Source organism: Meriones unguiculatus, chromosome 6, assembly GCF_030254825.1.
Source record: "Meriones unguiculatus strain TT.TT164.6M chromosome 6, Bangor_MerUng_6.1, whole genome shotgun sequence".
Taxonomy (NCBI): Eukaryota; Metazoa; Chordata; class Mammalia; order Rodentia; family Muridae; genus Meriones; species Meriones unguiculatus.
Window position 1 is genome coordinate 11786049 of NC_083354.1, and position 13496 is coordinate 11799544.

Consider the following 13496-nt stretch of genomic DNA (forward strand, 5'->3'; position numbering starts at 1 on the left):
TCTAAAAGTCTCCACCCAGCAGGGGATTGAGGCAGATGCAGAGACTCACAGTCAAACTTTGGACAGAGCACAGGGAGTCTACTGGAAGAAAGAGAAGAAAAAAGAACCCAGAGGGGACAGGAGCCCCCTGGGAGACCAAGAAAGACAAAAAAATACAGCACCCAAGGGGGATTGCAGAAACTGATGCATCAACCAAAGATCATGCATAGAGAGAAACTAGACCTCCTTCCCAGATGTTGTCAATAGACAGCTCAGTCTCCATGTGGGGCCCCTAGAGGAGAAGAGACAGTCTCTGACATGAACTCAATTGCCTGCTCCTTGATCCTTTCTCCCTAATGGGGAGACATAGCCAGCCCACAGAGGAAGAAGGTCCAGGCAGTCCTGATGGGAACTGATAGACAGTAGGGGAGGAGGACTCTATCAGTGGACTAGGGAAGAAAGATAGGGGAAGAAGAGGGAGGAAAAGTGGGAGCAGTAGGAGATGAGGGAGAGCGCTAAACTGGGAAATAAAGTAAATAAATTGTAAATAATAATAAGAATAGCAAAGAAAAAATAACAATGCCAAAGTCTGGAGAGTACTCAACTATTTGCAAACACACATCACACACACACACACACACACACACACAAAACAACAAACAAACAAGAAAACCCATATACAATGGTAAAAAATTTAAAAGTAAATGAAAGTAGTATTTATGGGATCATAACAGAATCATGAGTCTTTTTTTTTTTTAACATATACTATGGCTCTAGTTCATAATCTCAAGTCGTCAAAGAAACAGAATAATGCCATCCATAGTCAAAGGAAAATATAAATTCATAGTAACAACTCCAAGGCTTTGCAGATGTTGTAATTAATTAGCACGGACTTAAGGTGTTGGTAAGATGAAAACAAAAAAAGCCACATTTAATCAGTTAAAATTTAAAAATTGAGTAAAAGCAAAATAGAAAATATAGAACAGATATTATAAATTAAATTGGCCTTCTGCCTTTACCATTACGACACCTTATATTAGAGATACTGATTCCAGAGGAGAAACTGGACAGATATGTGAAATGGGTCTTCATGCATGAGACTGTCTTACCAAATGATTCTGTTAGTTTTTCCATAGAGATTTTGAGCTTTATTTACAGGGCTTTCTTCTAAGGACTTCACTAAAGCATTGTAATCGACAAGAAACCTCATATCAGAACTGTTTCCTTTGTCACTAGGCACTAGATGAACCCGCCAGGACTGACAGCAGCTCCAAGCCCAGTGTACTAGACCTACCAGTGGAGGTAATTTCTTCAGCTTACCCTGTTTTGGTATGCAATGCCCAAACTCATTGCTAACCCCGTGCCTGGTTTCACTTCTTCCAGTTGTGCTCTCCTGCACAGCTCAGGCAGCAAACTGAAGAGCTCTGTGCTACTATTGATAAGATCTTGCAGGACTCCTTCTCTATGGTAATGCTGTAGAGTAGAACACGCTATTCAAACCTTTGCTTCGCTTCTCTCCATTTCCCTCTATCTTGCCATGATGCCTCATGGGCTTATTCTTCCTTTTTTTTCTTCTGTTCTTTTCTTTTCCAGCATTCTTCTGATTCTCCTTCACGGCCCCCACAGGCAATGTTGGGTTCTGAAACAATCAAAGTATGTATATGATTATTACAGTTTACTGTGTCATTCAGTTTTCTGCATAGATGATTTCAAACTGTGATTCGGGGCTTTAGCACACTGAGAAACCAATTCACTGCCTAGGAAGCAGGATGCACACAGCCAAGTGCAGTGTTCACCTTTGCTTCCGTTTGCTCACATGCACACACGTAGGCCAGTCTTCGCAGGATTGCAGTGTCAAATTATTTTCTGCTGTTTATCAATTTCAAATAGTTTGAAAACCAATATTCCAGGTTGTTGAATGTTGGACTTTTGTGGACTTACATGTCACATTTGTAGCTTATATTAATTTTGGATTGATGTTAACATAAGTTGAATATTAATGTAATTTACATATACTCAGAAGTGTAGAATGGGGTATGAAGTTGACTAAAGCAACACTCTCGTAGGTTTTATGTGGGTGTTAATTCTGCAGTTCTTTCCTTCTTAACTGAATGAAGTGATTTCACGGTTCTGTGGCCTAACCAACCAGAACTTCAGAGGCATTAGAGTGCCAGACTTGTTGTTTTATATAGTTGCTTCTTTCTAAAGTAGCTGTAGTCATTTGCTAGGATAAAGTACATAGTTCTGTAACTTTACACCTTTCGATGTTTAATGTAGCTCTATGCATCCTAATTTCAAAATATATTTTGTTTTCCACTTTTACATAACTATTTCTTTTTATCATTTTCAGCCTTGTTTTCTCTCTTTCAATGAATACAAATACCTTTGGCATAAACTGTTTACAAAGGAACATTGTGTACCTGAAGCAGGCTTTGAACGTACAGATGCTCATGATTTAAAAGAGTAGACCACATCAGGGCTGGTTACATAGTCTTCCTCTGTGGCCTGGCAAGGCTGCACATCCCCAGGGGGAGGTGATAGGACAGCTTGCCACTGAGTTCATGCCAGAGACAGCCCCTGCTCCTGTTACTAGGGAAACCACTTGGAGATTGAGCTACCTATGGGCTACATCTGAGCAGGGGGCCAAGGCAGGGCAGAAGAGAAGAAGAGGGAGGGAAGGTAGGAAGAAAGGAGATGAGAGGGGGCCACACCCAGGATAGAAATTCAATAAATTTTAATAAATGATAAAAAAGAGGAGTCCACAGTTTCAGTTGCAACATTACAGATAAATATTATAAATTATGTTTGTTTTTTTTTTGTGGTTTGTGTGGCCTTGGTCTTTGAGGCCCCAGAAAGATAAAGACAAGCCAGGTGAAAATTATAAGGAGCTCACTATAGATGTGGAAGAAGAGATAGAATTTACTCTGAGATACACATGTAGAATAGAGTCTGAAAGATCAGTGATAATATCTTCAGGCAAAGGCATAGTAATGTATGAATTTCCTGAGGCAACACGCCTTGGTTTTGTGAAGATGTTGAAAAAGTTAGTGTATTTGAAATTTAGTGAGCCAGGGACAAATAGCATAAAATTCGCTTGAGAATCTATTTGTCATGGTTTGAAATTTGGACTGGAAGGAAAATAGAAAGATATGAAAATGATCATTCTAGCAGCTGGGCCGAGACTACTGAGGAAGCCAGGAGTACAGTGATTGTTGGTGTAACTGGAGAGGTAGATTAGGTAGATTAAAAGGAGCCATGGAGAAGCAAATGGGTTTGTGGCTTGACAACAATTCAGAGATGAGCAAGAAAGAAGAGGAGCCATGAACAGTGTCCAACAGCTTTGCTCAGGGCAGATAACAGTGAAATAGGTGCAGAATAGTGGAAGACAGAGGGTGTGGTAATTAAAATAGCATTTGTATGAGAATTGTATGAATGGAGTTGTTCAGGTATGCAGCTAGCAGGACAGATGTGGGTATCACATACTGTGAGCCTGTACAAAGTTACAAGGAATAAAACATTACAGGTAAGTAAAGGTGGAGCCAGTCAAACATAGTGAAAAGGTTATGCTAAGAGGAGAATCAGACACTCTAAACCTGTTAGAAGAAAAAGTGGGGAAGAGCCTAGAACTCATTGATACAGGAGACAACCTCCTGAACAGAACACCAACAGCACAGGCTCTATGATCAACAATCAATAAATGGAACCTCATGAACCTGAAAAGCTTTGTAAAGCAAAGGACACTGTCATCAGAACAAAATGACAGCCTACAGATTGGGAAAGTATCTTTACCAACCCTATATCTGATAGAGGAAAAATATCCAGAATATATAGAGAACTCAAGAAGTTAAACAGCAACACATCAAATAATCCAATTTAAAAAATGGGGTACAGAGCTAAATAGAGAAGTCTCACTAGAGGAAATATTGAATGGCAGAGAAACACTTAAAGAAATGCTCAATATCCTTAGCCATCAGGGAAATGCAAATCAAAGTGACCCTGAGATTTCACCTTACACCCATCAGATTGGCTAAGATCAAAAACTCAAGTGACAACACATGCTGGAGAGGATGTGGAGAAAGGTGAACCCTCCTCCATTGCTGGTGGGAATGTAAACTTGTACAACCACTTTGGAAATCAATCTGGCTCTTTTTCAGACAATTAGGAATAGGGCTACCTCAAGATTCAGCTATACCACTCCTAGGCATATATCCAAAAGATGCTCAAGTATACAACAAGGACATTTGCTCAACCATGTTAATAGCAACTTTATTTGTAATAGCCAGAAGCTGGAAACAATCCAAATGTCCCTAAGTTGAGGAATGGATACAGAAATTGTGGCAAATTTATGCAATGGAATACTATTCAGCAATTAAAAAAAGGAAATCATGAAATGTGCAGGCAAATTGTGGGAACTAGGAATGATCATCCTGAGTGAGGTATCCCAGAGGCAGAGAGACACACATGGCATCTTCTCACTGCTAAGTGGATATTAGAAATATAATACAGGATAAACATGCTAAAATCTCTACATCTAAAGAAGCTCAGCAAGAAGGATGACCCTGGGTAAGCTGATCAGCCCTTATTCAGAATAGCAAATGGGATGGACATTGGAAGAGGAGAAAAAGGGAACAGGACAGGAGCCTATTACAGAGGGCCTCTGAAAGACTACCCAGCTGGGTATCAAAGCTGATGCTGAGACTCATAGCCAAACTTTGGGCAGAGTACGGGAAGGAGGAGACAGAAAAACCTGGAGGGGACAGGAGCTCCAGAAGGAGAGAAAAAAAATCTGGGCACAGGGATCTTTTCTAAGACTGATACTCCAACCAAGGACCATTCATGGAGATAACCTAGAACTCCTGCACAGATGTAGCCCATGGAAGCTCAGTGTCCAAGTGGGTTCCATAGTAATGGGAACAGGGACTGTCTCTAACATGAATTTAGTGGCCTGCTCTTGAATACCTCCCCCTGAGGGAGGAGCAGCCTTACCATGCCACAGAGGAAGACAATGCAGCCACTCCTGATGAGACCTGATAGACTAGGACCAGATGGAAAGGGAGGAGGACCTCCCCTATCAGTGGACTTGGGGAGGGGCATGGGTGGAGAAGTATGAGGGAGGGTGGGATTGGGAGAAGATGAGGGAAGGGGCTACTTTTGGGAAACAAAGTAAATAAACTGTAATTAATAAGACAATTAATTAATTAAAAAGGAGGAGAATCAAAGCAGTATGCTATCAAGAAAGACAGCCATGAGAGTGTTTAAGAGAACAGAATTGTGTATAGCTATCAAGAGGGAGAAAAAAATAAGTCTAGAAGAGAGGTTATGAGATTTGATTTGTGTATTTTAAACTGTATTACTGATGCTTATAGGAAGATTATTCTCAAATTTTAGCTTTGCTAGAACATTTTTAGCTTTGCTAGAACATAATCTTTTTTTAACCATAGAGATTTACTTGTGTGATAAAGTAACCTTATATTTAAATTTTTTAAAAATGTTTTCTGCGTGTATCTTCTCCTATACTTTTATCTTTTGTCTTTTCAATCCCTTTCCCTTTGCTCAGTTTTCTTTAGGGTTACATATTTCTATATATTACTTTCTATAATTAATGTAAGATTCTGTTTATTTGTAAATTTAGGCCAGTTACATTGTTGTACCATTTGTCACATCAGTATGACCTCTATTACTATTAATTAATATTTTCAACTTAGATCTTTTTGTTCTTTTTGGTATTCTGATTAATTTTTTTCTTTCAGTAACCCAACACTTACTAATTTAAAGTTTTTAAAAATTGAGAATGTTGTTATTCATCTTGTTATTTTTGCGGTTGCACACACATTAAGGACACACATTAAGGACTGTTAGGTGTGGGTAAACCATTTCACACTGGATGACTGAAGAAAGGGAGACAATAGAGGATATAATAAGGCTTTATAGCAGCAAGGTGGACCAGTCTCCGGGGACTAAACCCCAAGCAGCTTTGTAGAAGCACATTGATCGATTGTTATGGAAAAGCTAATTTTAGAGTGAGGCAAGATCCTCATGCCAGAGCCCCTGATCTGATTTATATGCTGCCTGTGGGAACACTTGATTTGTAGGCTTCTCAGTCTTTATTGCGCACTTTTTGAAGTGTACAATAATACACGAATTACGGGTTTTCAGGAATGTCTTGTGACTGTGTCGTGCTGAGTACATAAAGCTCCTTCAGAAACACAGCTCCCCGAATCTCAGAAAACAATCACTAATCAGATACAAAAGTCTTCCTCAGCGCTTAGGTCTGTCTAAAACCCTCCCAACACTCTGGTGGGTGTTCATGCCAGATACAGTGGCTTTATTAATTTTCCACCACAGTTGGGTTTATGTAAAGCTCATAAATGTCCCTTTCAATATTATATGAAACAATATTTTTCACTTTTTACTTGTTTTTAGTAAAACGCAAACACAGATACATACTATTTGTTAGTATATTTTAGAGTTGTGTCTGAAATTTTATGTATGTATCTTTTAATTTCTTTATTTAGATTTTTCATTTTCATGCATTTATATACTTATTATTTTTTTATTAATTACAGTTTATTCACTTTGTATCCCCCCTGTGCCTCCCTCCATCCTCCCCTCCCAATCCTACCCTCCTTCTTCCCCACCCGTGTCCCTCTCCCAGTCCACTGAAAAGGGAGGTCCTTCTCCCCTTCCCTCTATCAGGTCTCATCAGAAGTGGCTGCATCGTCTTCTTCTGTGGCCTGGTAAGGCTGCCTCCCCCTCAAAGGGAGGTGATCAAAGAGCAGGCCAATCAGGTCATGTCAGAGACAGTCCCTGTCCCCATTACTATGGAGGCCACTTGGATACTGAACTGCCATAGGCTACCTCTGTGCAGGGATTCCAGGCCATCTCCATGAGTGGTCCTGGAATATCAGTTTTAGAAAAGACCCCTGTGCCCAGACTTTTTGGATCTGTTGCTGTCCTTGTGAAGCTCCTGTCCTCTTCAGGTCTTACTATCTCCCACTTCTTTCGAAAGTGTACTATACTCTGCCCGAAGTTTGGTTATGAGTCTCAGCATCTGCCTCGATACCGGGAAGGGTAGAGCCTTTCAGAGGCCCTCTGTGGTAGGCTCCTGTCCTGTTCCCTGTTTTAAATGAAGTCCACAAAATATACAAAAATAGATTAGGTTGAAACAATCATAGGCACAATTACAAAAACAATAAAAAAATAAGTGTATCCGTATCCAGCCCTTAGTTGAGGAATGGATACAGATATACTTACTTTTTATTGTTTTTGTAATTGTGCCTATGATTGTTTCAACCTAATCTATTTTTGTGTATTTTGTGAACTTCATTTGTGATAAAATGTCTATTTTGCTTATTCATTTAAATATAGATCTTGGATCGACAGGATGGCTCAGTGAATAAAGACACTGTCCCCCAAGTGTGATAGCCCAAGTGGCCATACATGGCAGACACATACTTAATAATGTAATTAAAATTATGGTTTTGCTAAAATGGGATGATAGATCTTTTCTTTGACCTCTGTTTGACTGGATTCTCTTTTTTTATACTTATACAATATTTTTGTCACCATGATATATGTAACTGCTAGAGGGTGACCATTTTTGATGTGGCTCTGTAAACACTTTAAATATGGACTAAAAATTGTTAATTTTTCCTATAGATGTATAGGAGTGGATTTTCATCTTATTTAACCCTGCTGTCGCTGCCTATGGTTTTTCATCTAGTCTTTAGACTTCTTCCCTAAGTTCTGCAGATAATTTGGCTACATGTGTGTCTGATGCCTAGAATAGCAACAATAATGTCAGCACTAGGGTTTGCCAACGTTGCCAAGGTTCTCTCACTATTTTCAGAGTAAGAGGAATGTCGACCTCAGAACACATGTGCTCTCTAGTACCAACTTCCCCATTGCAAATGCTGTGGACTATGGGGACCCTGGGTCTCATCCTACTCCCCCGCACCTCTGCTTACAGGTCTCTTCTAGTCACTGTCCTGGTTGTCATCACAGAGGAAGAGTTCATCAGAAAACTAGCAGTTGCTATCAGCTGTTTAACCGTGCAATAAGCTGCTTCCTTTTCTGCAGCCAGTACAAAGAAGTCTGGTGACAAAGTCTACTCTCAGAGTGTGATACATTGCTTGACTTATCCCTGATGTTTTAAAATATTGTAAGAAAGCAGAGACAAAAATATCAAAATGCCAACAGTAAAAAAAAAAAAAAATCATAGAATAACACCTGGAGTTATTGTGAAAAAGATCTAGCAATTGGTTAGTAATGGGATCAAGGAAGACATTTTTGTGAGGTACTCGTTCTACAAAAGAGTAGAGATGCTGAAGAAAAAAGTCTATCTAGAATCAGATGTTGATTCAAAACGTAATGTGTTATTGTCTGAATCCCTCCTCCAGGAATTAAAAATCCGAGAATCATCATCGATGTCAGGGTATTGAAATGTGGGGCTTTTAGAGTATGACTAGGACATGAGGATAAAGTCTTAATTGATGGGATTATGAAAAAAAAAAGAGAGAGAGAAACTCTTACATCTTCTACCATGTAAGGAAACAAGAAATTTCAAACTGTGAAGGAGAAAATGGGACCTTGCCATACAGTGAATCAATCTAAGCCTGTCCACCCTCTAGAACTGAGAAAATTAAACACCTGTTGTTTGCAAGCTACCCAGCCCATTGCATTTTGTCTTAGACAGTCAGAGACATTATTCTTTGATAAGGAAGAGAGACCAGCTTCCACTTTAATAGGACTAATAATAGAAGACCCAAGTCCAGACATAAGGATAGTTAGAAGATGCGGTCAAGAAATTAATTTCTTGAATGATCTTACATCACAAAAAAACACACCACTTTTTAAAGGAGTAAGTTTAAGATCATAACTGAGCACCATGTTCTTCTAGTTTTTTTTTAATGTTCATATTTCTTGCTCTCCTCTGCTCGCTCATCTGCTTTTCACAAACTGACCAATATGCGAGTGTCTAGAGAATCAGTCCCTGGGTTTCTCTCTGTTACTCAGCCCTATGAAAATCACATACAGGCTTACAGCTTCAAATGTATACCTCTAGTCCAGTACTTTTCCCAGTTTTAGTCTTTTTTTCCATTCGTAGTCTCTCTCTCTCTCTCTCTCGATCTCTCTCTCTCTCTCTCTCTCACATACACACACAAAATAACTTTCAAGTTCAACATGGATGAAGATGCAGACATTTTTTTCCTCCCAAGTGAGACCACCACTTTTTAATAACTGTTGATAGTACTCTTTCATTTGTCTATGTTCATAAACTTTGCATGTAGTTTTTCTCTTTTTGTTACATTCAGCATCTCCTCTTTTTTCACTATTGCATCAAAATATCTATAGAATGTGATTATTGCATAGCTTCTGTGCTACTAAACAACCATCATATTTTGTGGACCAGCATAGTAGCGTCATTGTTTTGTGGGCACCTCACTCTACTCTGTTCTTAATATAACAAACAGAGATCCTGTTAAATTATTCATTTTTGACTCTTGTGTTAAATGTATGTATTTTCCCCCAGAATATAAGTCAAAGCCCCTATAAGATGCTTTATTATCAGGTCTCCAAACACTATCATGGTTTGTCCTTCCCTGGGACTCTCCAGTCTGCGTTGAGCCCTGGTAGCCTTTTTTACTATGTTTTGAATATCCCAAGCAGGCTACTTGTGAGCATATTTACTTATCTGATTCTAGAACCTCTCAAGTTAATAGTGTAGACTAACCATCATGAAGAAGAACAAGTACAGTCTTTTGGGTCACTCTTGAGGCTCAAATCTGTTCCTGGAAAATCTTGTTCTAACTTCAGAAAATAGATCTAGGAGAAAAAAATATTGGGGGATTACCAAGCCACATAGATTGTGCACAGGTGACGTTGATGAGCATTTATTTAGCATGAAATCAAGTTGTGGTTGAGAGTTTCACAGAAACATTCTACTTCTCAGGTGTAAGGATAGAGATAAATAGATCAGAGAGCTCATGCAGGACTGCTGTTCTTGTCTTACAAGTGAATTTGTCACATAAAAAGAAAAAGGCAGGAGAAATGAAAACATTAAACAGGAGACCGTGAAATAGGTTGCAAACCAAGAGGTGATGGAACCAGAATAAAGTTAGTGAGGGTAAATTATGTTCAAATCCCATTGTAACATAGCTGATAACAGAAGTACTAGAAACTTCTGTACTTCTGAACATGTGGATAAAGAGGGAGAGTTTTGGAAGAGAGACATTTGAAGTTGAAATTTCAGAGAGCTTACGTGTTATTCTTGGAGGTAAAGTTGGGTTTGGTTTTCAAAGTAAATGACTGAAATGGGGTGAATGTCTTTAGATGTAAGGAATGCAATGAACTGACAGAACAGAATTTTCTAGTGGATTTTGAGACAGCCAAAAATGATAGAAGAAATATGATGAGGCACTCATGATAATGCTAACATTATCAACAGATAAAAGGAAACTGCCCCAGTATTGACAAGTGATAGCTGTGGAGACAATAATTTAACAAAGAAGTATGATTTAATTAAGCAGTTTTCAAAGATAAATGGAATTGTATATAGATTCATGGTTAGAAAGTCTCGATAGAGAAAAGGATGCATTTCTGCCTTAAATTCTGAACCTTTCATCGTTCACTGATTATTGAGACGCATAATTATTTTTATTTTCATGCAGACTCCTACAACTCATCCAAGAGCCGCTGGCCGAGAAACTAAATATGTAAGTATCTTTCTAACTATGTTTGCTCCTTTTTCAGTGGAGGCTTCCACATACTCTAAAGGGAACTCAGCTCCTCAGCAATTATAATGGAATTTGTTCACTCTTTCATAAATGGAAAGGGGCAGGATGCTATGATTGGTCCTGGCATAAGAAATCAGATTATGTCATGCGTACAGCATCAAGTAACCTTATCAGTTGAATTCCTCCTTAACTGAATTATTATTGTCTAATCCACTTAGCTAAACAAGGCAGAACGGTATCACCTTCCCTTTTGTACCTTCTGTGTTTACCTGCTCTTTGATCACCCCCCCCCCCCCCGGAGAGGGAGCAACCTTACCAGGCCACAGAGGAAGACAGTACAGCTGCTCCTGATGAGACCTGATAGACTAGGGTCAGAGGGAAGAGGAGAAAAACCTCCCCTATCAGTGGACTTGGGGAGGGGCATGTGTGGAGAAGGGGAAAGGAGGGTGAGGTTGGGAGAGGGGAGGGAGGGGACCAGATTGCTCTTGCAGAGCATTCATGTTTGCTTCCCGTCACTCGCGAGGTAGCTCACGACTGACTGTAACTCCAGTTCCGGGGGATGTGACGCTAATTTTTGGTGCCCGGCAGGCAACAAGGACTCATACACCCAAACATGCACAAACAAATAAATAAATAAATCTTCAAGAAGAATACTTACTGTAACAGATATGTAGATATGAACTCACGTGCTCAATTCCAATGATGCCGGGCTGGCTCTGTACGCTACGCACATAGGCCCTTCCCCTTTACTGTAGTTCGTGTCGTGACTGTGCTTCTGCACAAACGCGTTATATTACAAATGAGACAGATTCCTAGCAAGTCTTGTGCATTTAATCTCAAATAACTCATTAAGCTACTGCTTTTACAGCACCCCCATTTTCCCTAGTCTGTAGTTTACACCACTATCGATGTGTTATTAATGTGTTTTGTGTGCCATGGCATCACCACTCTTCACACCTTACCGCCTACATTTGGCTCTCCCTAAGGCAAACAATAAGCTCCGTGAAATTATTAAATTTTACCACACTCGGGAAATGAGGTTTAGAGGATGTGGCAGGAACACGGTTCAGAGCATTTCCTGGAAGCATTCTCTGTCAGTTTCCATTATGATTGGAAGCCCTTTGGAGAAATGATCCAAAAGGCGTTAGAAGGCTAGACCCTGATAGAAACTGTTGCTTCTGACGAAGATCGCTTACTTTACTGTGCCTTCAGTTTCATCCATGAGATAGGGAATTGCGATAGCTTTCTCATTTGATTAATCGAAGGTTTATATAGTCCTCACACGAAAAGACCGTAGAGCAATTTTAACACACTGGAGTTATTCATAAATCGTAGTCTCTCTCTTTCTTTTCCCTTCTTTTTTGCCTTCGTCTATACCTCCTCCCTTCTCTTACATCTATCTATTGTGAGGAGACTAGAAGCCTCATGATGGAGTTCCTTGATTTTTTTAGTGGGCACAAGGAAAGAACACTCTTTAAAAATATCTTTTTTTGGGGGGAGAAGGGGGATGTGACATGGATTCTGTGGTCGTAAGGACTGGTCCCAGGAAAAAACAACTAACATCTTTTTCTCATCAATTGCTGCAGTTTCACGAAGCGTTCGCGACTAGACCACCTTTCAGGCATGTTTGGCAGCTGCTAGCTTCTAGCTAACCACACTCGGGGGTGGTATCTTAATGTAAAAGCAGCAGAGGAATCGTTCTGGAAGGGATGCTTCGATCACCATAGATTATTTTAACATATTCTTTTAAAGTCCGTATTTATTTTGCACGAGTACGTGTCTATAATAACTGCCCTTGGGTGGGTGTGGAGACCAAAGACTCACATCTTGAGTCTCTGCAACCACGTTTCACTTTATTTACCAAAGCAGGGACCCCCACTTGAACTTGGAGGTTTTCACGTTCGCTAGTCTAGCTAGCCAGCTGGATCCAGGGTCACTGTCTCTGAGTACTGGGGTTATAGGTGGCTTGCCATGTCTGGTGAGGGTACAGGCCTGGGGTCCTCAGGCTTTCACAGCAACCATTTTACTCACTGTCATCTATCCAGGCTCTTAAAAGGTTCTTTATTGTTAGACCTAGTAATAGGTTATTTTTCATCTCATAGCTTATGAGAGCAGTTGAATCATTTTAAGTTAACTGTGAATCATTAAACAAGTTCAGGATTAGATTGGAACAAACATAACTTTCATCTTACTAAAAATCTTGACCTTGAAGTTTGTTTCTTGAGCAAGAAGCTTTGGTTTTCACATATTCTTTCTTTTTATTAATTACAGTTTATTCACTTTGTATCCCAGTTGAAGCTCCTTCTCTCATCCCCTCCCAGCCTCACCTTTTCTCTGTCTTCTCCTCCCATGTCCCTCCCCAAGTCCACTGTTAGGGGAGGTCCTTCTCCTCTTCCCTCTGACCCTAGCCTATCAGGTTTCATCAGGACTGGCTTCATTGTCTTCCTCTGTGGCCTGGTAAGGCTGTTCCCCCTCAGGGGAAGGTGATCAAAGAGCCAGCCACTGATTTCATGTCAGAGACCATCCCTGTTCCTCTTATTAGGGAACCCACTTGGAGACTGAGCTGCTATGAATACATCTGAGCAGAGGTTCTAGATTATCTTCATGCATGGTTCTTGGTTGGAGTATCAGTCTCAGAAAAAAGACCTCTGTGCCCAGGTATTTTTGCTTCTGTTGTTCTTGTGGAGCACCTGTCTTTTCCAGGTATTTCTAGCTCCTCCTTCTTTCATAAGATTCCCTGCACTCTGCCCAAAGTTTGGCTGAGTCTCAGAATCTGTTTTG

At 40.0% G+C, this 13496-nt stretch overlaps 1 protein-coding gene across 18 annotated transcripts in view; it reads left to right on the forward strand.

The window, feature by feature from the left end:
* Mlip (muscular LMNA interacting protein) overlaps positions 1-13496 on the forward strand; it is a 243963-nt gene that overhangs the window by 157084 nt on the left and 73383 nt on the right. For 12 of the 18 annotated variants that reach the window (XM_060384729.1, XM_060384731.1, XM_060384730.1 and 9 more), the window contains 3 exons: positions 1216-1281; positions 1573-1632; positions 10650-10694. In XM_060384729.1, the coding sequence (XP_060240712.1) occupies positions 1216-1281; positions 1573-1632; positions 10650-10694 (171 nt within the window). Of the gene's footprint in view, positions 1-1215; positions 1282-1362; positions 1447-1572; positions 1633-10649; positions 10695-13496 lie in introns of all 18 variants that reach the window. The other 6 variants (XM_060384725.1, XM_060384727.1, XM_060384735.1 and 3 more) reach the window with 2 other exon arrangements.